Source organism: Artemia franciscana, chromosome 3, assembly GCF_032884065.1.
Source record: "Artemia franciscana chromosome 3, ASM3288406v1, whole genome shotgun sequence".
NCBI lineage: Eukaryota > Metazoa > Arthropoda > Branchiopoda > Anostraca > Artemiidae > Artemia > Artemia franciscana.
Genome location: NC_088865.1, coordinates 8,319,133 through 8,346,062, shown reverse-complemented (window position 1 = coordinate 8,346,062; position 26,930 = coordinate 8,319,133). Strand labels below are relative to the sequence as shown.

General features: G+C 36.0%; 2 protein-coding genes across 4 annotated transcripts in view; both read left to right on the top strand.

Moving 5' to 3' along the window:
* The window catches only part of LOC136024831 (carbohydrate sulfotransferase 11-like), a 44,755-nt gene extending 26,523 nt beyond the window's left edge, over nucleotides 1-18,232 (top strand). For both annotated transcript variants that reach the window (XM_065700313.1, XM_065700315.1), the window contains one exon: nucleotides 17,303-18,232. In XM_065700313.1, coding sequence (XP_065556385.1) covers nucleotides 17,303-17,977 — 675 coding nt within the window. In that variant the 3' untranslated portion in view covers nucleotides 17,978-18,232. The remainder of the gene's footprint in view (nucleotides 1-17,302) is intronic.
* LOC136024832 (facilitated trehalose transporter Tret1-like) overlaps nucleotides 1-26,930 on the top strand; it is a 222,639-nt gene that overhangs the window by 62,644 nt on the left and 133,065 nt on the right. The gene's annotated exons all lie outside the window — the stretch shown is intronic.

The following is a 26,930-nucleotide window of genomic DNA, read 5'->3' as shown; positions in this document are numbered from 1 at the left end:
ACTATTACTACTACTAAGGACTCACCGCAAAACCAAGCCGCTGGAGGCAAACACAGCTACACACGCTCATCTCCCATCCCAATCTATTTAAAGCCTCCTTCTTTACACCTTCTCAGGAAGTTCCCAATCCCCTTAAGTCTTTCTTTAGGACTTCCTCCCATCCAAACTGTGGATGATATGAGTAGTATCACTTCAACGAATCCTGTCACACACACATCCCACCATTCCTGTCACACGCAAAGGGGACATACTAGAGTCAAATGAAGTTACCAATCCCATCGTATCTTGCATTTGAGATAAGAACGTTCCTGGAAACATTGCATGCCAAAGAATATTGTCGCAACTCTGTGACAACTTCATGCTGTAAATATCGTATAGGGGTTTCCATTCAAAGAAAACTGATCCAGGCTATTATCAATTCTTGAAGTGAGTTTAAAGTGAGAAGATGTCCAATAAAAGAAACTTTGATATGGATTCTTATATACAAGGGGTTCGTAATATATGTATTTTTGTCGTATGTTTAGTGGACAGGAACTGTTTTTCATATAATTTTGGTTTATCAGAACACATTATAATCCGTTGACACTTGTTTCAGCCCTAAAAAGTGTAATGACTACAGCCGGCAAGGTACTCTGTTTGTAATGTAATCGTCCCGAGCACACTGGTTTACCATTACCCGGCTTGCTCATGAGTTTTGGTCTCCATGTCCTCTTCCAGGAGGGACACATAGAAATGAAAAGATGTCCTAAGAAAGAAATTTTGATATGGATTTTTATATACAAGGGGTTCATAATATATGTATTTTTGTCTTATGATTAATGGAAGGGAACTATTTTTCATGCAATTTTGGTTTATTATAACACATTATGATCCCTTGACACATGTTTCGGTCCCAAAAATTGTAATGACAACAGCCAGCGAGGTATCCTTTTTGTAATGCAATGGTCCCAAGCGCACTGGTTTTCCATCACCGGGCCTACGAATCAGTTTTGGTCCCCATGTTTGGTCCCCAATACCAAATTTTCTTGCAAAGCTCCAAAACAGAATCTTCAGTCCAAACAAAAAATCTAAATTCAAAAACAAAAAAATTTCTGTTAGAAAAATTCTAGCTCCAAAAGGGATTCTAAGTTAAAAAGAAAATCTAGATTCGAACAGAAGTTGGGGGAGATTTTAAGAGTTGGGGGAGAGACAAAAGTTGGGGCGGCAAAATAGGACCCTTGGAGGAGGACATGGGGACCCACAGTCATCCACAAGCCTGGTAATGGAAAACCAGTGTGTTCGGGACCATTAGATTACAAAAAGGATACCTGGCCGGCTGTAGTCATTACAATTTTTGGGACCAAATAAGGGCTAAGAAATTACGATGCCTTCTGATAAACCAAAATTGTATGAAAACAGTTCCCGTCCACTAAGCAAACGACAAAATTACATATATTACGAACCCCTTGTATATAAGAAACCATATCAAAGTTTCTTTTATTGGACATCTTCTCACTTCAAGCTCACTTCAAGAATTGATAATAGCCTAGACCAGTTTTCTTTGAATGGAAATCCTGAATGGAAGTTTCATTTATTGGAAATCTTCTCATCTTAAGCTCACTTCAAGAAATGATAATAACTTGGACCAGTTTTCATTGTTCACAATCAAAAAATGCATTTCTGACCGGAAACTCAGATACAATATATTCAGCATGAGGCTGTCGCAGCGCTGTGACACTATTCTTTTGCGTGCAATATTTCCAGGAACGATCTTATCTAAAAGGCAAGATACGATGTGATCGGTAACTTTGGCTCAAGTATACCCCCTATGTGTGTGACAGGAAAGATGGGATGTGTGTGTGACAAGAATGGTGGGATATCTTTGTGACAGGAATGGTGGGGTATGTTTGTCACAGGATTCATTGAAGGGATATTACTGATCTTCTTTCCGTGTAGCCCTAGACGGTTGGCCGAAAAGGACAGTCTTCAACAATCTGTCCTCCTTCAGAACATGCCCTAGCCATATCAACCTTTCTCTGATTAGAGTCCTAGAAAGTGGGGTTAAGCCAAAATGTTCATACAACCTGTTGTTTGAAATATGGGTAATCAGCCGTGTACCCAGAACAATCCGTAGGCAATTTCTCTGAAAAAACATCTTGCAAACTCCATCCGCTTTTCGGAGTGTCCATAGTTTAGAACCATATATTACCGCTGTCATCACTGTAGCTTCCAATATTATAATCTTGGTTTGTAGACTTATCTTCCAATTATTCCAATATTAATCACTCTGTCCCGTCAGATTAATGGGACAGAAAGAGATATTATTATTCGTTTGGGTTTAAATTATGTTTGACTTTCCATCTTGTATACGGATAAAGCTACAGCAGCCTCTAAAATGCGGTTCTCTGAGGTTTAGATACACCATATACAGATGTTTAAATCGCATAGAAATAGGAAAGGAGAAATATTGCAATTTCAAACCACTGAAAACAAAATTCTTGGTAGCACTTGCCTGCTACCAAAAGTTTTTTCGCATACCCCAAAGACGGCTAGACTCATGACACGCTGTCTCACCCTTCCTCCGCTGTGTCGTTAGGTTTGTGAATATTACTAAACAAAATAAATAATTTTTTTTTTAACTGCAAGTAAGGAGCGACATTGAAACTTGAAACGAACAGAAATTATTCCGTATATGAAAGGGGTTGTTCCCTCCTCAACGCCCCGCTCTTTACGCTAAAGTTTGACTCTTTGTCACAATTCTTCTTCTTCAAACAATAAAAAAAAACTTTAGCGCAAAGAGCAAGGTGTTGAGGAGGGAACAACACATACACGGAATAATTTCTGTTCGTCTTGAGTTTTAATGTCGCTCCTTACTTGCATTTAAAAAACTGTTTTTTTTTATTTCTGAACGTTTTTGAATTAATGCATGTTTTGATTTTGGCTCACCGTACATGAATAAATAAAACGAAATGACCATATTATTTTTTGGCTAAATGGCTCTCTCATAGTTTTGATCGAATGATTTTGATAAGAAAAACGGGGTGGGGGAGGAGGCCTAGTTGCCCTCCAATTTTTGGTTACTTAAAAATGCAACTAGATTTTTTATTTTTTTACGAACGTTTTTGTTAGTAATATATACCCGTATTTTACGAATCAACTTATGTAACGAACTTCTATATTTGTGTATTTTTACAACGTATATGAGGGGTTTGACCCCTCGTCAATACCTCGCTCTTTACACTAAAGTTTGAACTGCGTCCCAAATCTTTAAAAATGACCCAAGAATCACAAAGGCCGTAGAATAAATAGTTGAAATACTAAAAATACTTTAGCTTAAAGAGTAAGGTATAGTGGAGGAGACGAAGCCCTTTATATACGTTTATGTTCATTTTAAGATTTAATGCTGTTCATTGCTTCCAGTATAAAAAAATTGTTTTCTCATTGTTTTTTTTTAAAAAATGCTAGAAAATCCTGCGCCCCCTTCATCGAAATTCTCTTCCCTCCTGATAATTTCCTCCATCGAAAGATCCTCCCACGTAAACCCCTCTCCCCGACCCACCCTCCAATTTTTTCGTCACTTAACAAGGGCACTAGAACTTTTAATTTCCATTAGAATGAGCCCTCTTGCTACATCCTAGGACCACTGGGTCAATGCGATCACCCCTGGGAAAAAATCACGTATCCGCGATCTGTCTTATGGCAAAAAATACAAAATTCCACATTTTTGTCACTTCGACAGTAGGGTTCTCTGGTACGCTTAATCTGATGGTGTGATATTCGTTAAGATTCTATGATTTTTAGAGGGTGTTTCCCCTATTTTCTAAAATAAGGCAAATTTTCTTAGGCTCCTAACTTTTGATAGGTAAGACTAAGCTTGACAAAACTTATATATTTAATATCAGCATTAAATGCAATTCTTTTGATGTAACTATTGGTATCAAAATTCCGTTTTTTAGAATTTTGGTTACTATTGAGCCGGATCGCTCCTTACTACAGTTCGTTACCACGAACTGTTCGGTATTTTATGCCACATATACAAAAATTGCCGTAATTGGAGGGGGTCTATTACCCCCTCCCCACCCGTTATTACCAAAATGATTGTCGTAGACAAACAATTTTCAGGAGATCGAGAAATAGACATCGGTCCTCCCCCTTCCGCTCTCTAAAATTTAATATCTGCTTATCTAAAGGCTCAGAAGGGATATTTGGGCATTGAACTGCCAACTTTTAGGCTTCTACCCTCCTCCCAAATAGAAAATAGGACCAATTTCCCTCCTTTTCAAAAGCTGATACGCAAATATAAATTACTGTGTATAATTTTATCCCTGAAATATAAATCAAATCAGTTTAGTTAAATGAAGCTTTCAAATAACAATGAGGACTATACAATGGCAATAAGTTGGCAATATCAATTATCACAGAGGAGGGTATGGCCCCTTCAACAGCCCTCCATGCTCTCTTCAGAGTTTTTGTTTTCCTTTCCAGAAATGGAAGGCATATTGCACTTTGTTCGAAAGCGAAATCACGCAAGAATTGAAGAACTTTTCAAACAGTTCGGTGGAACAAACTGTAAGTAAGGAGCGACCAGGCTTATTTCAAAAATATAAATTTCATCAAGTTTAGTCTTACCCATCAAAGGTTACGAGCCTGATAAAATTTTTCTGATTTTCGACAAAAGGGGGAAAATCCCCTAACGCTCAATTGACCTTAATGAAAATCACACCATCAGATATAACGTATCAGAGAACCCTACTTTATAGTTTCAAGCTCCTAACTGCAAACATTTGGAATTTTGTATTTTTTGCCCGAAGAAAGATCACGGATGCGTGTTTTTTTTTCAGTGGTGATCGCAACGACCCAGTGGTCCTAAAATATCGGGAGAGGGCTCATTCAAACGGAAATTAGAAGTTCTAATGCCCTTTTTAAGTGACCGAAAAATTGGACAACAGCTAGGCCCTCTCACCCGCCCATTTTTTCCTCAAAATCGCCCGATCAAAACTCTGAGATAGCCATTTTATTCATCACATTTGAAAAGCCCAATAATTATGCCTTTGGATATAGCATGACCCTCCCCCCCCCCATCTGCCTCAAGGGAAAGGTATTTAAGTTATAAAATTTGCCCAATATTTGCGCATAGTATTTGTTATTGGGATGTCTGCATACATTTTCGGGTTGGGGGGACACATTTTCTGCTGGGGTTTTTCCACGGAGGAATTTCTCATGGGGGGTGGGGGGAGTTTCCAGGAAGTGATTTTTCAGGAGAAATTATATACTGGGGGAATTTTCCAGAATTCTACACAAAGTTCTTTTTATGTATATTGCTTTCTCTTTTCCGTTTCAATTCTACGCGCAGAGTGGTTAAGGGTAATTGTCCGGGGTAAATTTTGACCGACATTGATTGTCTAAAGGGTATATCCGTGGGAAGGGGGTTTTTCCATGGAGGTGGGGCTTCTGGCAATATTCAAAAACGATCAGAAATTAAATTTTTAAAAATAAGTTTTTTTCAACTGAAAGTATGGAGCAACATTAAAATTTAAAACGAACAGAAATGATTACGTATATGAAGGGGCTTCCCCCTCCTCAACACCTCACTCTTTACGCTAAAGTTTGATATTTTCCCCCCATTCTTTAAGAATGATTCTTGAAACACAGGGGCCGTTTAGTTAGAACAACGCTTTTTTAAAAGTACTAAAAACTTTAGCGTAAAAAGAAGGGTGTTGAGGAGGGGGCAACATTCTTTACTTTTATAATAAATTATGTTCGTTTTAATTTTTAATGCTGATCCTTACTTTCAGTTGAAAAAAACTTGTTTTCTATTTAATAATTTGTTAAGCCAGAGTAAGAAAGTGCGCAATAGGCTTCAAATGCCACCCCTCCCCTCCCACCACCGACTTCAAGCACAAAGGTACGCAAGTTGCTTCTTTTTTGAAGTGGAATCATGAAAGGGTATTCCCTTTCATGAGCCCCGTTCTGTCATCTACATGACTGGAAAACCATATTTGGGTCAAATCTTTTCAAAAACGCTCCCTCAAACCTCTTTCAGATTTTTTGTACGAAATTTGACATATTGTACCTTATTTAAATTAAAATCGTACCATTGATATTGTTGATTCCACACTATTGATGATTCCATATTATTGAAGACAAAATGGAGGGCTTAGACTACTTCAGCTCTCTCTGATTTGAATCAGAATCACTCAAGGATTTTTGGTCCATGGTAATGGAATATGATATCCTCCTTCCCTTTTATTTCCCATTGTCATATTTCTGGCACAAGGGCATACATTGTGTACCTTGTTTGAACCACAATAACGCAAGGGCTTTCAATTGATTCTACAGGCTAACTAAAGTGGGCCACAACCCACTCCCCTCCCCTCTTATACTGCAACCAAATATTTACAGGTTAGTACATTGTACACTGTTTGAACCAAAGTCATGCGAGGCTTTTAATATTTGTGACTACAGGACAAAAGTGCACCAGTAACCTCTCCCACCTCCAGCTAGTCCGCAGAATGGTAGAATTTCTACATTTTATCTGAATTAAAAACATGCAATAATTTCCAGTAATTAGGACTTGAGATGTGTGAACGGTTAAGTCAGTGTTGAGTACTTCATTTCGGCATGGATTCATATAAAATATCCCTATTAAGAAAATCTGCTCTACGTTCATTACAGGTGATATCATAGTAACAAATTTTCCCATTTCTGTATTACAATAAAGTACGTCTTTTCTTCGTTTTTTCTTTGGTTTGAATTTTCTCGACATTTTTTCTTTTCTTCAAAAAAGTCACAGGATGGGGCGAAGACATTCTCATGACGATAGAAATAAAAATAAGAATGGAAGCTTGACTCTGCAAAAGCTTGCCACTGAACTGGAGTAGCACTAATTTAAAATTTTAGCAGGGTTGTAATTTTAAGAGTTTAGCAAAATAACAATAACTTGCAATCATAATTCACTCTTAGACCATGTAAAAGTAGAGCATAGAGTAGACTACTTTTAAAATTGCGGCCGACATTCAAAATTTACAAATTTAATTTAACTCCTGGCTAACGACGAAATCTGACCACAAAATTTGCAGAAATTCGTGCAATTTCTCTTTTATATATTTTTCTGTCTCTTTAATCATGTCAATCAAGATAACACTCTGGTGCAATGGGCATGCGCCCAAAGTACATAATATTGCTTGACGTATAACCAAAATCATGATTATTTTATAATGGAAACTGCAGCTAAAAGACATCCTTATAAAAACTCTGTGAAAATTTTTTATAATTAATTTTTAAGGGAATTGCCCTCAAAAAGGAGGGAGATAGTGATAAAATTGCACCATCCAATTCCAAATTTATGACAATCCTACACCGAAAGTTTTAATCCTTCTATATCTAAAATTACGAAATTTTGTTGCTTTTTCGAGAAGAAGGGATTGTGGTGCATCTTTTTACCAGGATGGTGCAATATTGCGAGAGGAATCGTTCGAGCGGATATTTTACGTTCTACTGCCTTTTTTGGGCAGCGAAAGAAATTGTAGCAAACCAAAGTGTCTATTTCCACCAGGCTTTGCCATAGAACAACAACAATTTTGGCCCCAAAGGGGCTAAAATACTATCCAGCGAGTAATCCTGACATATCTTATTCGCTTAATACTAAAAAACTATTTGAATAACCTCTGGTTTCAAACGCTATACTACCGCCCAGTGGCACAATCGTCCCCAACTGGATACTTGTTACATTGGTTGCTCTCTTTTTACTCCAAAGTTTCAACATATTGATTGCATAAATAATGAATCATAAGTTTGAACTTCGGCCTCAAGACCGGTAGTTTTGGGGAGTTGTAGCCCCATCATATACGCATAGGATAAGGTTTGTTCGGTCTAGGTTTTAGGTTCACTGTTGACTTAAAATAAATTATTTAAAAAATTACTTAATCTAATAGCAGGAGTTTCCTGACACACATGGCTTAGTGATACAATAGACTTTCAGCTGGTGCAACAAGGCATCAAATAGGACTTACTGGTAATTCAGTTATTATTCGGTAAGGCAAAAAGTCTCGATCACACTCTGATCCTCTAGATCTACTTTGCCCTACCTACCTGCCCTCTACATCTACCTTCACTTTAAGATCAGATTTAATAACAAATAACTTATTGTTATTTCCCTTTAAAGTAACAATAAGCAACTTGCAGAACTTATAGCCCTTGCACCGTAAATCGGAGTTACCACGTAAATCACTAAATCCAAGTATCAAAGTAAACAAAGTATCAAAGTAACAATAAACAATAATTGAGTTGAATTACCAATAACTATTGTATAACTTTCAGCTGGTGCAACAAGGCATCAAATAGGACTGACTGGTAATTGCAAGAGTTATGTTGTCCTACTGCCTTTCAAAATAACTTCACTGAAAAAGGTTTCATTTTCATACGTACTAAAACGTTAATTGGCTGCCCCCTTTCTGCTACCTGATGTTTATCTCGTATCGTCACGTTTGCCATACAGTTTCACCATGCATGGCTCAGTCTCCAGAATGTTTGGCATTTTTCTGCTAGGTTTGGCATACTTTCACCGAGCTTGGTACGCACCAGTCGGGGTAGAGAATTTTTAAAGTCGGCGACCCCTCGGTTTCCGTTAACGCAGATTTTCAGCTATTGGGTAAAGGCCAGAGCGTTAAGGGGTGGTTTCGGCCCTCTTATATCTCCGATTATACCTGTTAGGCTTGGATTTTACTTCCATATTTATTTTTATGCAAAACAAGTTCCTTTTATCTAGTAAAAACATTAATTTATTCAAAATGTGCAATTAAAATGGAACAATCCAGTTTTTCTACTATAAAACCGTTAACTATGCAAAAAAACAAGAATCAAGTGCAACTTGATATTTACTTCTCCACGCAGCAAACAACTTTTCTCTTTTCTTGCTATACTTCAGGTGAAAGGTCAGCGACCTGAAAGGTCAATTACAGTTGTTGTTTTTTCAAACGTACCAACGCTCTAAAATATTAAGAAAGAACTGTTGCACTGAGTAAAATTTAGTTTATAACATTTGCTTGAAATTGGGTAGGTAGGCACCTATAGTCACGAAAACGTAAATCAAGAAATCGTCGCTATCAGGCTTCATCGGCACATGCGATATTTTCGCATATAATAGGCTCCACCGCTGGGTAATTATGTAAAATTATAATTCCTTAGTGACGCTGTAAAGGTTTTCTGAAAAGGAAGATAGGTAAGGCAAAAAGTCTCGATCACACTCTGATCCTCTAGATCTACTTTGCCCTACCTACCTGCCCTCTACATCTACCTTCCCTTTAAGATCAGATTTGTAAGCTGTCTCGGACAATTCTCTTGTATATTTGAAAATGTTAAAAACGATTTTGAGGCCTAATAGTAACGAAATATTTTACTTTAATCATATAGCGCAGGCACCAGTGCCCAGACCCAGGAACCAGAATTTTTTTAGAAGTTTATGATTTATTCTGTAGTTTTATATAGTTCACACATAGTTCATCATGTATTTATACTTTTTCAAAGTTCTATCCCCTCTTCCTTAAAAAATCCACAGTCTGAGTAGGCGTCTATACACTTGTCAAATGATGGTTCTCCCCAGCGCGAGACATTTGTTTTTGTATACAGAACTCTTTTGAGCCAGCGATCTCGAGCAGCAAAAAATATTTGAAATTTAACTGTGTCTGAACAAGTTCAGTTAGGGCTAACAATGGTTAAAAAAGTGGCTAACAAAATAGGTTTTGTTGGTTCACTGTCTTGGGAAAAAAGTCCTCATTATTCTCTCTTTTGTTGTTGTATTACGGAAAGGCAGTGTGGTCTTCGGCATTATTTACGTCACGCTTATGGGGAGCATTTGACCAAAGATATTTGTCATTTTATTAGTTTAGGGAAAAAACACGCGAACATTATTAATCAACAAACGTTTCTAGAATCTTGCAGAAGGAATAAAATTATTCCTAAATCCTTAAGGCATAAATTTCACTTAAACACTTTACAAGAGTCACAGTTCACACATAAACTACAGCTAAAAACGTTAAATCATATTATTAAGGACAAAAAACACAGAAGACATATAATTTCCTCAGAACGAAAATCACTCGAAAATTTTCTGTCACAGAGCTTGTCCACTGAGGATTTTTTGCAGATTGTTAGGATGGAAAGGAATTTATTCCACCATGATTTCCGTGTGTCACAAGAGAGACTCACTAATAAGTTTACAAGGTTGAAATATGAGTCTCAAGTGGTCAACCCAGTTTACAATCCTAAGATAAGTCCTTTACCTGCGACTGTAAATATTTCATCTAAAAAGCTTAGCTATGTTGAAGAAAAAGTCCTAGAACAAGGGCCAAAATTTTCGTTTTTACCAAAACAAGTTCCAGTTGCAGACTTGGTAGCATCTTTAGAATCCTCTCTCCACAAACGAAGTGCTCTTGTTTCAAACCCGGATACAGTTAGATCTTGTTTAATTAACACTCTTTACAGCACCTCATTAAAACTTCCTAATTCTCCCAATAACGCAGTGGAAAAATCATATGACATAAAAGTTTTGAACAAACTCCGTAAGGATTCCTCAATAATAATCACTAAAGCCGATAAAAGCAACTCCATAGTAATTATGAATAAAACTGATTATGATGGTAAAATTCAGTCACATTTAAATGATACAACCACTTATGTTAAATCAACCCATGACCAGACTGATCAATTTGCTCAAAAAGTAATAAAAGTATTAAAAACTTTGAAAGAAAATGCCAGAATCACTCCACAGTTGTACAATAAATTCCTCCCTCGTGGTGTTATTTGCTCAAAGTTTATGGATTACCAAAACTGCACAAACAAGGCATTCCTCTAAGACCCATTGTAGCTAGTACAAAATCACCTGCCTCAAACATTGGAAAACGGTTATGCACTGCATTCAAACCATTGCTTCACTCCCAAAAATCTTATATAAAAAATTTAGTTGATCTTGTAGAAAAATTGAATCAAATAGACATTTCTGAAAATTCCATATTAAGCAGCTTTGACATAGTTTCTATGTATACTAGTATTGATGTTTCAAAATCTGAACAATTATTACAAAATAAATTGGAAAACAATTACCATCTAATCGAAGAGTCAGCAATAGGTCTAGACATTGATGTTCTCATGCATTTGGTTAAATTAGGTAACAAATATTCCATGCAATTCCAGTTTCGAGATTCATATTACAAACAGGTAAGGGGCCTTCCTATGGGAGCACCTCTATCAGGCCTACTCGCAAATATTTTCGTCGAGAATCTTGAAAATTGGGCCCTAGATTCGTATTTTCTTAATCATGTGTTTTGGGGACGTTTCATGGACGACGTAATTTCAGTTTAGAATTATGGCGAAAGTGAACTTAAAGGCTTTCTAGAATATTTAAATACTTACGATAGAAACCTGCAATTCACTCTAGAGACCGGAAGAGATGGAAAAATACCTTTTTTAGATGTATTGATAATACGCAGTGTGAATAAACTTGAATTTACGGTTTACAGAAAACCTACGCATAATAATAGATACCTTCACTTCAAATCTAACCATCCTCCACAGGTTAAAAGAGGTGTGGTAATATCTCTTGTGGATAGAGTACTTAATATCTGTTCAGAGCCGTATGTTAAAAAAGAATTAAATTTTATTACAGACATACTTTTTGGCAACGGGTACCCAATTTCTCTCATAAATAATGTTATTGCTCAAAGATTAAAGATGCATTCTTCTGAAGCCTTAAATCCCACACCAGTAAATGATTCGAATAAACCCACAAGCACGATTTACCTACCTTATATTCCGAAAATTACTTCAAAACTGGATAAAATTTGTTTAATGAACCTTGTCAATTCTGGTAAGGATAAAACTCCAATTACTCGTCTACGAGGGGTGTATCAAATACCATGTAGTTGTGAAAATTATTACATTGGTCGAACCCACCAAAATTTAGGAACAAGATTACAGCAACACAAAGAAAGTATTGAAAAAGCATTAAAATCTAAAAATAACTCCATATCTTTCGATTCAGCTTTAAGTAATCATATTTTTGAAAATCCAAACCATTATGTTCTATTTGACGAAACAATTCTAATTAGCAATGACCTAGGAATCAAACAAACTGTCCGCGAGGCAATCGAAATCAAACGAAACTTAAATAATAATACATCCCTAAATAGAGACTTGGGTGAATACACACTCAACCCTATGTACACAAAATTAATTATAGAAAATAATCTAATTCAAAATAAAACCAAAATAGGAACGAACAAAAACAAGCCCAATCCCAAAAGAACTATCAGATTAGCTGCAGAGAAGGCAAATATCAAACAGTTCGTGGTAACGAACTGTAGTAAGGAGCGACCCGGCTCAATAGTAACCAAAACTCTAAAAAATGGAATTTTGATACCAATAGCTACATCAAAAGAATCGCATTTTAATGCTGGTTTTAAATATATAAGTTTCATCAAGTTTAGTCTTACCCATCAAAAGTTACGAGCCTGAGAAAATTTGCGCTATTTTAGAAAATAGGGGGAAACGCCCCCTAAAAGTCATAGAATCTTAACGAAAATCACACCATCAGATTCAGCGTATCAGAGAACCCTACTGTAGAAGTTTCGAGCTCCTATCTACAAAAATGTGGAATTTTGCATTTTTTGCCAGAAGGCAGATCACGGATGCGTGTTTATTTGTTTTTTTGTTTTGTTTTGTTTTTTTCCCCAGGGGTGATCGTATCGACCCAGTTGTCCTAGAATGTTGCAAGAGGGCTCATTCTAACGGAAATAAAAAGTTCTAGTGCCCTTTTAAAGTGACCAAAAAAATTGGAGGGCACCTAGGCCCCCTCCCACGCTAATTATTTTCCCAAAGTCAACGGATCAAAATTCTGAGATAGCCATTTTATTCAGCGTAGTCAAAAAACCTTATAACTATGTCTTTGGGGACGACTTACTCCCCCACAGTCCCCGTGGGAGGGGCAACAATTTACAAACTTTGACCCGTGCTTACATATAGTAATGGTTATTGGGAAGTATACAGGCGTTTTCAGGAGGATTTTTTTGGTTTGGGGGAGGGGTTGAGAAGAGGGGATATGCTGGGGGAACTTTCCTTCGAGAATTTGTAATGGGAGAAGAAAATTTCCATGAAGGGAGAGCAGGATTTACTAGCATTATTTAAAAAAAAAAACAATTAAAAAATAAAAGTGAAAAAGCTTTTTCAGCTGGAAGTAAGGAACAGCAATAAAACTTAAAACAAACAGAAATTATTACCCATATGAGGGGCTCACCTCCTTCTAATACCTCGCTCTTTACGCTAAAGTATTTTCGGTAATTTCAACTACTTATTCTACGGCTTTTGTGATTCAGGGGGTCATTCTTAATGAATTGGGATAAAATTTAAGCTTTAGTGTAAAGAGCGAGGTACTGACGATAGGGCGAATCCCCTCATATATGTAATAAAAACATGAGAATACAAAAGTTCTTTACGTAAGCTAATTTATAAGTTACGTAAATCTTTTACCAATAAAAAGATTCGTAAAAAATTAAAAGTTCTAGTTGCCTTTTTAATTAACCAAAAAATCGGGGGGCAACTAGGCTTCGTCCCCCGCTCTTTTTTTCTCAAAATCATTCGATCAAAATTATGAGAAAGCCATTGAGCCGAAAAAAAATATATGCAAATTTCGTTTTGATTATTCCTCTGCGGAGAGCCAAAATCAAAACATGCATTGATTCAAAAACGTTCAGAAATTAAATAAAAAAAACAAGTTTTTTCAACTGAAAGTAAGGAGTGATATCAAAACTTAAAACGCACAGAAATTACTTCGTATATGAAAGAGGCTGCTTCCTCATCAACACCCCGCTCTTTACGCTAAAGTTTTTTACTGTTTTAGAAAGAAGAATTGAGAGAAAGAGTCTAACTTTAGCGTAAAGAGCGGGGCGTTGATGAGGAAGCAGCCTCTTTCATATACGAAGTAATTTCTGTGCGTTTTAAGTTTTGATGTCACTCCTTACTTTCAGTTGAAAAAACTTGTTTTTTTTATTTAATCGCAATAAGAAATCATTCCAATTTTTAACAAATACAGTTAGTGAAATGAATGAACCTTTTTATTTTGTAAAATGTTAGTTTTTATCTGACAGTCTTGGCCGAACTTTTCGTTAAGAAGTAATGATGCCAAGGCTATTTTAAAAAAATGGATTTTTAACTGAGAACTTTTATTGTAAGTGTTTTATTGTTTTTATTTTTCTTTGCTGAAGACAGCCCTTAGATATAGGGCCGAAATATTCAAATAGGTTTTGTTGGTTCACTGTCTTGGGAAAAAATCCTCATTATTCTCTCTTTTGTTGTTGTGCTATAGTAAAAAACTATTCTAAATCAGCAAAAGACCATACTGTCCTTTCTTCTCTTTTCCATTATCACTTAAGGCGTAATATAGGATTTGCATGACGAGAAATAATCGACTTCCTTTGTCCACATATGTAACCGTACAGTAAATGTTGTACATGTGAACAAAGCTATTTTTTTGCGTGACGAGCTATAATCACCTTCCTTTCTTCACATATGTGGCCGTAAAGTAAATATTGTACATGTGAACTAAGCTATTTTTTCTTGGAAGGTGGAAAAACTATTCAAAAATATCAGCGAAAGGCAAAACTGTTCTTTCTTTTCCATTATCACTTAACACGTAATTTAGGATTCGCGTGACGAGCAATAATCGCCTTCCTTTGTTCATATTAAATAAAAAAAAACAAGTTTTTTAAATGAAAGTAATGAGCGACATTAAAACTTACAACAAACAGATTTACGCTAAAGTTTGACTCTCTCTCCTAACTTTACTTTTAAAACAGTAAAAAACTTTAGCGTAAAGAGCAGAGCGTTGAGGAGGAGAAGCCCCTTTCATATACAGAGTAATTTCTGTTTGCTTTCAGTTTTAATGTCGCTCCTTACTTTCATTTAAAAAAAAATTCCTTTTCTTATTTAATTTCTGGACGTTTTTGCGTTAATACATGTTTTGATCTTGGCTCTCCGGACATAAATAATTAAAACGAAATTTGCATAATAATTTTTTTTGGCTAAATGGCTGTCTCATAGTTTTAATCGGAAGATTTTGAGAAAAAAGGAGTGAGGGAGGAGGCCTAGTTGCCCTCCAATTTTTGATTACTTAAAAAGGCAACTAGAACTTTAATTTTTTACGAATGTTTTCATTAGTGAAAAATATACGTAACTTACGTAAAGAACTTCTATATTCGTACATTTTTATTGTGTATATGAGTGTTTATACCTCATCGATACCTCGCTCTTTACACTAAAGCTTAACTTTTGTCCCAATTCCTTAAGAATGACCCTTGAATCACATAGACCGTAGAATAAATAGTTGAAATTACTAAGAATACTTTAGCGTAAACAGCGAGGTATTACAAGCAGGTAAACCCCTCATATGCGTAATAATTTCTGTTCGTAATAAGTTTTAATGCTGCTCCTCACTTTCAGTAGAAAAAAACTTTTCATTTTCATTTTTTCATCGTTTTTTTAAATCATTCTAAAAATCCTGCGCCCCCTCATTGAAAGTCTCTTCCCCCCAGAGAAGGTCCTCTATGGAAAGATACTCTCACGTAACCCCCCTCAACTCTCCCCAAAAACCAAAAAAAATCCCCTGAAAACGTTTGTACATTTCCCAGTAACCATTACTATATATAAACACAGGTCAAAGTTTGTAAATTTCAGCCCCTCCCACGGGGACTGCGGGGGAGTAAGTCGTCCCCCAGAACATAGCTATTAGGTTTTTCGACTATGGTGAATAAAATGGCTATCTCAGAATTTTGATCCGGTGACTTTGGGGAAAAAATGAGCGTGGGAGGGGGCCTAGATGCCCTCCAATTTTTTGCTCACTTAAAAAGGGCACTAGAACTTTTAATTTCCATTAGAATGAGCCCTCTTGCAACAGTCTATGACCACTGAGTCAATACTATCACCCCTGGAAAAAAAACAAAAACAAACAAATAAACACGCATCCGTGATTTGTCTTCTGGCAAAAAAAGCAAAATTCTACATTTTTGTAGATAGGAGCTTGAAACTTCTGCAATAAGATTCTCTGATACGCTGAATCTGACGATGTGATTTTCGTTAAGATTGTATGAATTTTAAGGGGTGTTTACCCTATTTTCTAAAATGAGGCAAATTTTATACTATAGTTCGTTACCACGAACTGTTTGATATGTCACCGCACAGTAAATGTTGTACATGTGAACAAAGCTAATTTTTCTTGGAAGGTGGAAAAAATATTCAAAAATATCAGCGAAAGCAAAACTGTTCTTTCTTTTCTGTTCCATTATCACTTAATGCGTAATTTAGTATTTGCATGACGAGCAATGATCGCCTTCCTTTGTTTGCATACGCGACCGTACAGTAAATGTTTTACAGGTGAACAAAGCTATTTTTTCTTGGAAGGTGATTATTCCACCTCACGCGGATCCTAAATTACGCGTAAGTGATGATGGAAAAGAAAAGAAAGAACGGTATGAACCAGTAGCCTAGAGCCACTGAGTCGAAATACCAAAAACAAGAAGAACAATAAGGAATTTCTCAAGACAGTGGGAAACAAATTAGAATGAATATTTCGGCCCTATATCCAAGGGCCGTCCTCAGTACTACACAAAAAAAAATAAGAAGAAACAACTTACGACAGTATAAAATCAATAAAACTAAAATGAAAAAAATTTCAAAACAATCCTAGCATCCTTACCTCAGCGAAGTTCAACCAGGACGGATAAATAAATTGTGATGAAACGAGGCAATTCATTGAAATGAAAGAGAATGATTTAAAAACGCGTTGTATTGCCAACCTTGCTCTTTTGGCTGCTGATCTCATAGGTCTATTTGTGACAGGTTCTGTGTCCATATATATTGTTTTTTTTATAATATCTCGTAAGGTCATTTTTAATTAAATTTGTGTATAGAGCATTTATTCTAATTTGTATATTCATCCTAATTTGTTTTCCACTGTCTTGAGAAATTCCCTATTGTTCTTCTTGTTTTTGGTGTTTGTGATGGAAAGGCAGTGTGGTCTTCGTCGCTATTTAAGTCGAAATATAATAAAAACAAAGCTAGAACTAAAAAAAAATGCACTTTGATTTTTAACACGACTGGGCTGCTTAAAGGTTTCGAATTTTGGATTCCTTAAGAACAATGCTAAAGTGTTACAATATAGAGCAGCAGCAGCTTCAAATTTTCTTTGGTTTGGCCCCAAAATAAGTTTGGCCCCAAACTTATTTTTGGCCAACCTTACTGTTTCTTCATATAGTTTTGACATTTGTCTCTTTTCTAGACTGCGAGCTCCCTTTGGAAAGCTATAAATGCCATACTGAATGGTAAAACTTCAGAAACAAACGCTAGCAAAATAAATAATTACACAGCACACTTTGTAATAAAACCAGAATTGCTACACCACTACCCGACCAAAACGCAAGAAACCCTACTTGAAAGTTACTACAAGTTCACTGTCGTACGCCATCCTTTCTACAGACTTGTCTCCGGGTACAGGGACAAGCTGAATCCAGGAAAAAAATGGTTCAAAAAAACTTATGGCACGAAAATTATTCGAAAATATCGGCCGAAGGCTACTGTAAAAGAAATTAGAAGTGGAACTCCAACATTTTCGGAGTTTGTTGACTACCTGACTGATCCCAAGACAGTTGCAGTACCAAAAAGGGTAGATGATCACTGGACACAATATCATAGACTATGCCATCCATGTAACGTAAAATTCAACTATATATTAAGGTTTGAGTCACTCAAAGAAGATACAGATCATTTACTGAGCTCACGAAATCTAAGTGATCTTGTAACTTATAAATATATTGCACCCGCAACTAATGCCAAGAAAGTAAATAGGTATATTCGACAGCTAAAGATTGAGAAGCTTCTTCAGTTGTATAAAGTTTTTGAAATTGATTTTGAATTATTTGGATATGACTTTGATATAAAAGAGTACTTAACTTGAAATCTTGGGAATATTCTGACAAGTTATGCAGTCATTGTGAAGCCTGACTCGGAATATTCCAACAGTACTGAAATTATGTATTTTTAAACAGATTTGGAAAATATACTTATCAACCAGATACCACTTTTACCTGGTTTGCGTGCTTGAATTACTGGTGAAACGCGGATTACTTATAATGCGTAAAAGTAAAATCATAATTGGTTGTTATTCTTATGTATATTGTACGAAGAATTAAAATAAAATTGTCTTGATAAATCTTTAGAAACTGAACTTTTTACAGACAAATATAAGAAATATATAGCATTGGGAATACAGACAGACCACAATTATTCTTTGAATGTTTTACAGATAGAATAGACAGACATGTTTGCAGGGGGGATTTAGTCCCAAGGACTCGCAATCCAAAATCTCAATTTTTACCTGTGATATTTTCATTAGATTCATCGTTGTTGTGCTTTTAAAATTTTTATCCCCAATTCTCATATTTCAACCTACCCCTGAGGTAAATTATTGAGTACGTGCCTGATGTAGACCATAGTGTTAAAAGCTATATCTACTTACCTTTGATGATATTTGTATTTTGCAGAAAGTAATATGGGAAACAATTATTTTTCATGAAATATCTATGGTATAGAGTTTTGACCTGAACATGGTTAATTTCAACTTAAATAACCTTTTTTGTGTGTTTTATGATGGTTTCCTAAAATCCTAAGACCATTCTCGGCCCTTGAAAGAGGCAATTTAACTTTCAATTTAAAACTGAAAGAGCTGCATCCCAAGTTTCTATGACCCTTTTTCCATATGAAACTGCCAAAAAAGAATTTTTGGCCCTTGGTCAGGCCCATTTTAGGGAACCAATATTTTTTCTATTCTTCTTCTGTATTTGGGTCCCTTTTTCCCTAAGACTGAAGACAATGTATGTACAATAAGTATGTATGTACAAGAGCATAATTTAAACAATACAGGTTGTCTCCTGTTTTCAATACTTTATACTCGAAAGTAAAACTACAAATAAAGTAAAACTATAAAGTATAAAGTAATAAAGTATAAAGTAATAAAGTATAAAGTATAAAGTAAAACTACAATAAAAGAGCAACACTACAAATTGAAGCTAGCAGAACTTGTCCAGGTCCAGGTATGATGGGAGCTTCCCCCTCCTCATCTCTAACTCTTTACACTATAGTCTTAAAGTTCTTTAAGAATAATTTCCGTTTGTTTTAAGTTTTATTATTGCTTTCAGTCGAAAAGGAACTTGCTTTTTTCAACTGAAAGCAGAAAACTCCCTCCTGTTGAAAATTTGGGAACCTTTCCCTTGGGAACTTTCTTCCCCACAGGAAGATCTACCCGCAGAAAGCCCCCTTCCGCAAAAAATTGGGTCTTCAAAACGTCCGTATATTTCCAAATATAATAACAAATACTGTGTGTGAACAAAGGGCAAATTGCATAGCTTACAGCCCTTTCCCCAGTGGCTGTGGGGGTTATGGCATCCCCACAGACACATTTGTTGAACTTTTCAGCTATTCTGAACCGAATGGCTATCTCAAAATTTTGATTGGATTTCTTTGAGGGAAAAAAACGGGAGTAAGAGTGGGGCTAGTTACCCTCCAACCTTTTTGGTCTCTATGAAAGGTCTTTTGAATTTTATTTTCGTTCAAATGAACCCTATCTCAGTTTTCTAGGACCACTCACTTGACACGATTACACCCGGAGGGAAAAAATAAAAACTTGTCCGAAATATTTTTTCTGGCCAAAGAACATAATTCCACATATTTGTAGATAAGAACTTGAAACATCTACAGTAGGGTTTTCTGATATGTTGAATTCGGAATTGTAATTTTTAGTAAGACCACTTTAATTTTAGGGGGTTCCACTCCCCTTTTTTTTACCAAATCAGGCAATCTTTTCTCATGCTCATTGCTTTTGATAGGTAACATTAAACCTGATGTGTTGTATATATTCAAAATTATCATAATAAGCCAATTCCCTTGGTTTATTAATGATTATAAAAATTCTTTTTTTTAGAGAGAGAATTTTAGTAACTATTGAGCCGAATCGCTCCTTCCTTACAATTAAATAAAAAGAACTAGTTTTTTTTTACAGAAATTACTCCGTATATGAAATGGGTTTTCCCCATACCAATAGCTACATCAAAAGAATTGTATTTTAATGCTAATTTTAAATATATAAGTTTCATCAAGTTTAGTCTTACCCGTCAAAAGCTACGAGCCTGAGAAAATTTGCGTTATTATAGAAAATAGTGGAAAACACCCCCTAAAAGTCATAGAATCTTAACAAAATTACACCATAGATTCAGCGTATCAGAGAACCCTTTTGTAGAAGTTTCAAGCTCCTATCTACAAAAATGTGGAATTTTGTATTTTTTGCCAGAAGGCAGATCACGGATGCGTGTTAATTTGTTTGTTTTTTTTGTTTTTTTTTTTCGGGGGTGATTGTATGACCCATTTGTCCTAGAATTTTGCGAGAGGGCTCATTCTAACGGAAATGAAGTTTTTTTATGCCCTTTTTAAGTGACCAAAAAAATTGGAGGGCACCTAGGCCCCCTCCAACGCTAATTATTTTCCCAAAGTCAATGGATCGAAATTCTGGGATAGCCATTTTATTCAACGTAGTCGAAATATCTTATAACTATGTCTTTGGGGACGACTTACTCCCCCACAGTCCCCGTGGGAGGGGCTGCAAGTTACAAACTTTGACCAGTGCTTACATATTGCAATGGTTATTGGGAAGTGTAAAGGTGTTTTCAGGGGGATTTTTTGGCTGGGGGAGGGATTGAGAAGAGGGAGATTTGCTGGGTGAACTTTCCATCGAGGAATTTGTCACGGGCGAAGAATATTTCCATGAAGGGAGTGCAGGATTTACTAGCATTATTTAGAAAAAAAAACAATGAAAAAATAAATATGAAAAAGTGTTTTCAGCAGGAAGTAAGAAGCAGTATTAAAACTTAAAACGAACAGAAATTATTACCCAAATGAGGGGCTCACCTCCTCCTAATACCTCGCTCTTTACGCTAAAGTATTTTTAGTAATGTCAACTATTTATTCTACGGCTTTTGTGATTCAGGGGTCATTCTTAATAAATTGGGACAGAATTTAAGATTAAGTGTAAAGAGAGAGGTACTAACGAGGGGGAGAATCCTCTCATATATGTAATAAAAACATGAGAATAAAAAGTTTTTTATGTAAGCAAGTTTTTTATTAGTTTTTTACAAATAAAAAGATTCGTAAAAAATTGGAAGTTCTAGTTGCCTTTTTAATTAAACAAAGATTGGAAGGCAACTAGGCTTCCTCCCCCGATCTTTTTTTCTCAAAATCATTGGAACAAGATTATGAGAAAGCCATTTAGCCAAAAAAAAAATGGCTAATTTCTTTTTAATTATTCCTCTGCGGAGAGCCAAAATCAATAGATGCATTGGTTCAAAAACGTTCAGAAATTAAATAAAAAAAAGGAGCTGCTTCCTTATCAACGCCCCGCTCTTTACGCTAAAGTTTTTTTACTGTTTTAAAAAGAAGAGTTGAGAGAAACAGTCAAACTTTAGCGTAAAGAGCGGGGCGTTGATGAGGAAGCAGCCCCTTTCATATACGAAGTAATTTCTGTTCGTTTTAAGTTCTAATGTCGTTCCTTACTTTCAGTTGAAAAAACTTGTTTTTTTTATTTAATTCTAGATAGAAGCTTGAAATTTTTGCTATGGGGTTCTTTGATACGCTTAATGCGATGGTGTGATTTTTGTTGAGACTCTATGACTTGTAGGGGATATCTCTCCCTATTTTCCAAAATAAGGTAAATTTTCACAGGCTGGTAACTTTTGATGACAAAGACTAAATTTGATGAAACTTATATATTTAAAATCAGCATGAAAATCCGATTCTTTGATGTAACTTTTAGCATCAAAACTCCGATTTCTAGAGTTTGGTTTACTATTGAGCCGGGTCGCTCCTTACTACAGTTCTTTACCACGAATTGTTCGATCAATTACCCCGAGCTATTATTTGAGTTCGCAAGTTGTAAAATAGCCTGTCATAATATGGTAACCAACTCATTTTCTAGACAATGCAACGCATAAGTGCAAACAACGCGTAGTTAAAAAATAATATTGCATTAAGAGTGAAAAATTCGTTTCACCTCAATTGAGTAATGACTTCACCGACAAAGCAACAAATTGTCTCTAGCATAAAATGACTTTAAAGCACGGAGAAATCGAGCACCATCAAGGATCGTGGTTTTTTACAAATAATCCACCTTTAGCCTACCATATTGAGTAAGCATGGATTTTTTTTTTTTTTTTTTTTTTTTTGTTTGCTTTTCTCTTTGAAAAATATCCCCTTAGAAAGCCATCAATAATATCAGATGTGGCACTCACGGGGTGCCGAAGCAAAGAAACATATGCCTTCAATATTTTTTTCTTTAATCACTTTTTATAGAAGAAGTGGTGAAAAAAAAACTTCGGAGGGGTCTCCTTCTTCTGAAAAATGAAGGTTCTAACGCTCTTTTCAAGAAATGAAAGTGATTCGAGGAAAACCAGTCCTCCTTCCGGGATCTTTCGGCTAACGGACCCCTCATAGCCCCCAAGATTTTCTATAAAATTTTGTGTGCTCATTTTATTCATAATAGTCAAGCGGTCACTAGAAAGGCATCCACGTTTGGCATGAGCCCCACAGCCCCACATTTGTGTTTGTTTATTTTGTGTTAAATAAAAATCTTGAATCTTGGGATAAGGGCCTTAAATAATGCACATTGCCAATTGTTAATACAGGTTTTATAATGGAGAAAGGGGACAATTGGACATGTTTGACGTTGATTGTGTAATTGGCTGAAAGTTGCATTGATTTTTTCTGCGGGTCAAAATGGGCAAACATACAGCTTACAACTTTGAAACTTAAGTCCTTAGGCCTGGACGAGCCCAACTTACAAAAAGAAAGATTGTTCCAGGGTACAGTACCTTTTCTAATTATGGGGCCCAGAAATGGTTGTAAATCCTTATTACCAATATGCTGAAAACCTTTAGTCTTTAGTCCTAGGGCAAAAGGGATACAAATGCAGAAGCAGAATAGAAAAATTCGCTCGTCCTAGGTAGTCATGATGTAAGCCATGCTTTCGATTCTCTGATTCACACACAAATTCTCCTTGAGCTATATTAACGGGGAGTTGACACGTTTGCCATTCGTGCTTTGTACGGTTAAATAAAAAAAGACTCATTTTTTTAGCTGAAAGTAAGGAGCGACATTAAAACTTAAAACGAACAGAAATTACTCCGTATATGAAATGGGTTGTCCCCTCCGCAGTCCCTCGCTCTTTACGCTAAAGCTTGTAATTGTTTTAAAAAGTAGAGTTGTGGCAAAGAGTCAAACTTTAGCGTAAAGAGCGAGGGATTGTGGAAGGGACGACCCATTTCATATACGGAGTAATTTCTGTTCATTTTAAGTTTTAATGTCGCTCCTTACTTTCAGCTAAAAAAATTAGTTTTTTTTTTATTTAATTTCTGAACCTTTTTGAATTAATGCATGTTTGGTTTTGGCTCTCCGCACATAAATAATTAAAATGAAATTTTTATATTAATTCTTTTTTCGGCTAAATGGCTTTCTCTTAGTTTTGATCAGACGATTTTGAGAGATAAGGGGTTGAGAAGAAGACCTAGTTGCCTCCAATTTTTCGGTTACTTAAAAAGGCAACTAGAACTTTTAATTTTTAACGAACGTTTTTATTAGTAAAAAATATACGTAACTTAAGAATTAACCTATGTAACAAACTTTCATAACCTTATATTTTTATTATGTATACGAGGGGGTTTGTACCCTCTTTAATACCTCACTCTTTACACTAAATCGTAAGTTTTGTCCCAATTCTTTAAGAATGACACCTGAATCAGAAAGGCCGTAGAATAAATAGTTGAAATTACCAAAAATACTTTAGCATAAAGAGCAAGGTATTTATCTCCTCCTAAATACCTCGCTCTTTATGCTAAAGTATTTTTAGAATCCCTCATATGCGTAATAATCTCTGTTCGTTTTAAGTTTCAATGCTACTTCTTCCTTTCATTTGAAAAAAACTTTTCATGTTTATTTTTCATTGTTTTCTTATAGTAAAGCTAGAGAATTCTGCGGCCTTTTCATTGAATTTTTCTTCCCCCATGACGGATTACTCCAAGGAAAGACCCTCCAACATAGCCCCCTCCCCTCAGCCCCACCCCCAAATAAAATAAAATCCCCCTGAAAACGTCTGTACACTTCCCAATAACCATTACTATATGTAAACACTGGTCAAAGTTTGTAACTTGCAGCCCCTCCCCCAGGGATAGTGGGGGAGTAAGTCATCCCTAAAGACATAGTTATTATGGGTTTCGACTATGTTGAACAAAATGGCTATCTTAAAATTTTGATCCGTTGACTTTGGGAAACAAATGAGCGTGGGAGGGGGCCTAGATGCCCTCAAATTTTTTTGGTCACTTAAAAAGGGCAGTAAAACTTTTCATTTCCGTTAGAATGAGCCCTCTTGCGACATTCTAGGACCACTTGGTCGATACGATGACCCCTGGGGAAAAGAAAAAAAAAAACAAACAAACAAATAAATACGCACCTGTGATAATGTCTTATGGCAAAAAATACAAAATTCCACATTTTTGTAGATAGGAGCTTGAAACTTCTGCAGCAATACGCTGAATCTGATGGTGTCATTTTCGTTAAGATCTTACGACTTTTAGGGGATGTTTCCCCCTATTTTCCTAAATAAGGCAAATTTTCTCAGGCCCGTAACTTTTGACGGGTAAGACTAAACTTGATGAAACTTATATATTTAAAATCAGCATTAAAATGCGATTCTTTTGATGTAGCTATTGATATCAAAATTCAATTTTTTAGAGTTTTGGCTACTATTGAGCCGGGTCGCTCCTTACAAACAAAAACAAACAAACAAACAAACAAATAAACACGCACCTGTGATAATGTCTTCTGGCAAAAAATACAAAATTCCACATTTTTGTAGATAGGAGCTTGAAACTTCTGCAGCACGGTTCTCTGATACGTTGAATCTGATGGTGTCATTTTCGTTAAGATCTTACGACTTTTAGGGGATGTTTCCCCCTATTTTCCTAAATAAGGCAAATTTTCTCAGGCCCGTAACTTTTGACGGGTAAGACTAAACTTGATGAAACTTATATATTTAAAATCAGCATTAAAATGCGATTCTTTTGATGTAGCTATTGATATCAAAATTCAATTTTTAAGAGTTTTGGCTACTATTGAGCCGGGTCGCTCCTTACTACAGTTCGTTACCACGAACTGTTTGATATGTATAACCATCTTGCTGTTGTAATCAAGCTACCTGATGGGACCATAACACCTTTCGTTATTCCAGTCCGTCGAGGCGTCAGACAGGGTGTCCTTAACTCTCCAGTTGCCTTTAATAACTGTATCCTGAACGCCCAATCCAGCGCAGTTCCATCGTGTATTTTAAAAGGGATTGATGTGTCACTAATCGTTTATGCAGATGATATTTTTATCCCCAGTCGAACAGTACAGTCGTTCGAAAGAAATTTTGCTATTTTAAGTAAAGAATATGCTAAGATTAACCTTACATTCAATAGAGAAAAATCGGACGTGGTTCTGTTCAACCGGGTTGAAACTCGAGCAGGTTTTACTCGACGGCGCGCCAGTTTCCCCAAGATCACAAATGAAATATTTAGGGCTTCCTATTGGTGACACTCTTAAAGCAACTAGAAGGCTCTTGATCCTTCATGTCCAACGTCGAACAGCAACTGCATACGGAAGCTTGGTAGCAAACAAACTTTGACTCAACCGCAAAATGCTAGCGAAACTTTACAATGCTTCTGCACTCCCGAATTTCCTATACCTTGCACCTTTTTGGCCTACGTTTACGATAACCGAGACGAAGGAACTTCGGCGAATCTATTTCCGGTATGCCAAATACCTGCTTGCCCTTCCACCATGGTCAAGCAACTCCTGGGTCATTAAAAGATACGACATCATAGACCCGAATGCTTCTATCAGAAAAAGCATAAAAGCTTATAATAGTAGAATTGGTCGGCACCCATGGAGCGCTATTTTGATTCAATGAATGTTTCGCGTTTGTATGTTTTAATTGTTTTTAAGTAAGGTGAAGTGTTGCAAAGTTTTTTGTGTAGTTTTTTAGGTCATTTCCTTTTTCCTCTTTTCTTTTATTGACATTATACTCCGTTTTTCATGTCTATTATAACAAGTTATAAATAAATTCAATTCAATTCAAAAATATTGGTTCCCTAAAATGGTGCCCGACCAAGGGCCAAAAATTCTTTCTTGGAAACTTCGTATGGAAAAGGGGTCATAGAAACTTCGGGTGCGGCTCTTTCAATTGTAAATTGAAAGTTGAATCGCCTCTTGCAAGGGCCAATACTGGTCTTGGAGGAATCAACCTCCCTTTTCTGTCCTTTTTTGCTCTCCCTCTATAATGTTTCAGCAAAATTTTGAGATACTCATTTTGTTCGGCAGCAAAAAATATTTGAAATTTAACTGTGTCTGAACAAGTCAAATTAGGGCTAACAATGGTTGAAAAAATGCTATAGTAAAAAACTATTCAAAATCAGCGAAAGATCATACTGTCCTTTCTTTTCTTTTCCATTATCAATTAAGGCGTAATTTAGGATTTGCATGACGAGCAATAATCGACTTCCTTTGTTCATATATGTGGCCGTTCATGAAATTTTGTACATGTGAACTAAGCTATTTTTTCTTGGAAGGTGGAAAAACTATTCAAAAATATCAGCGAAAGGTCAAACATGTGAACAAAGATAATTATTCTTGAAAGGCGAAAAAATTATTCAAAAATATCAGCGAAAGGTCAAACTGTTCTTTCTTTTCCATTATCACTTAATACGTAATTTAGGAGTCACTTGACGAGCAATAATCGCCTTCCTTTGTTCACATATGTGACCGCACAGTAAATG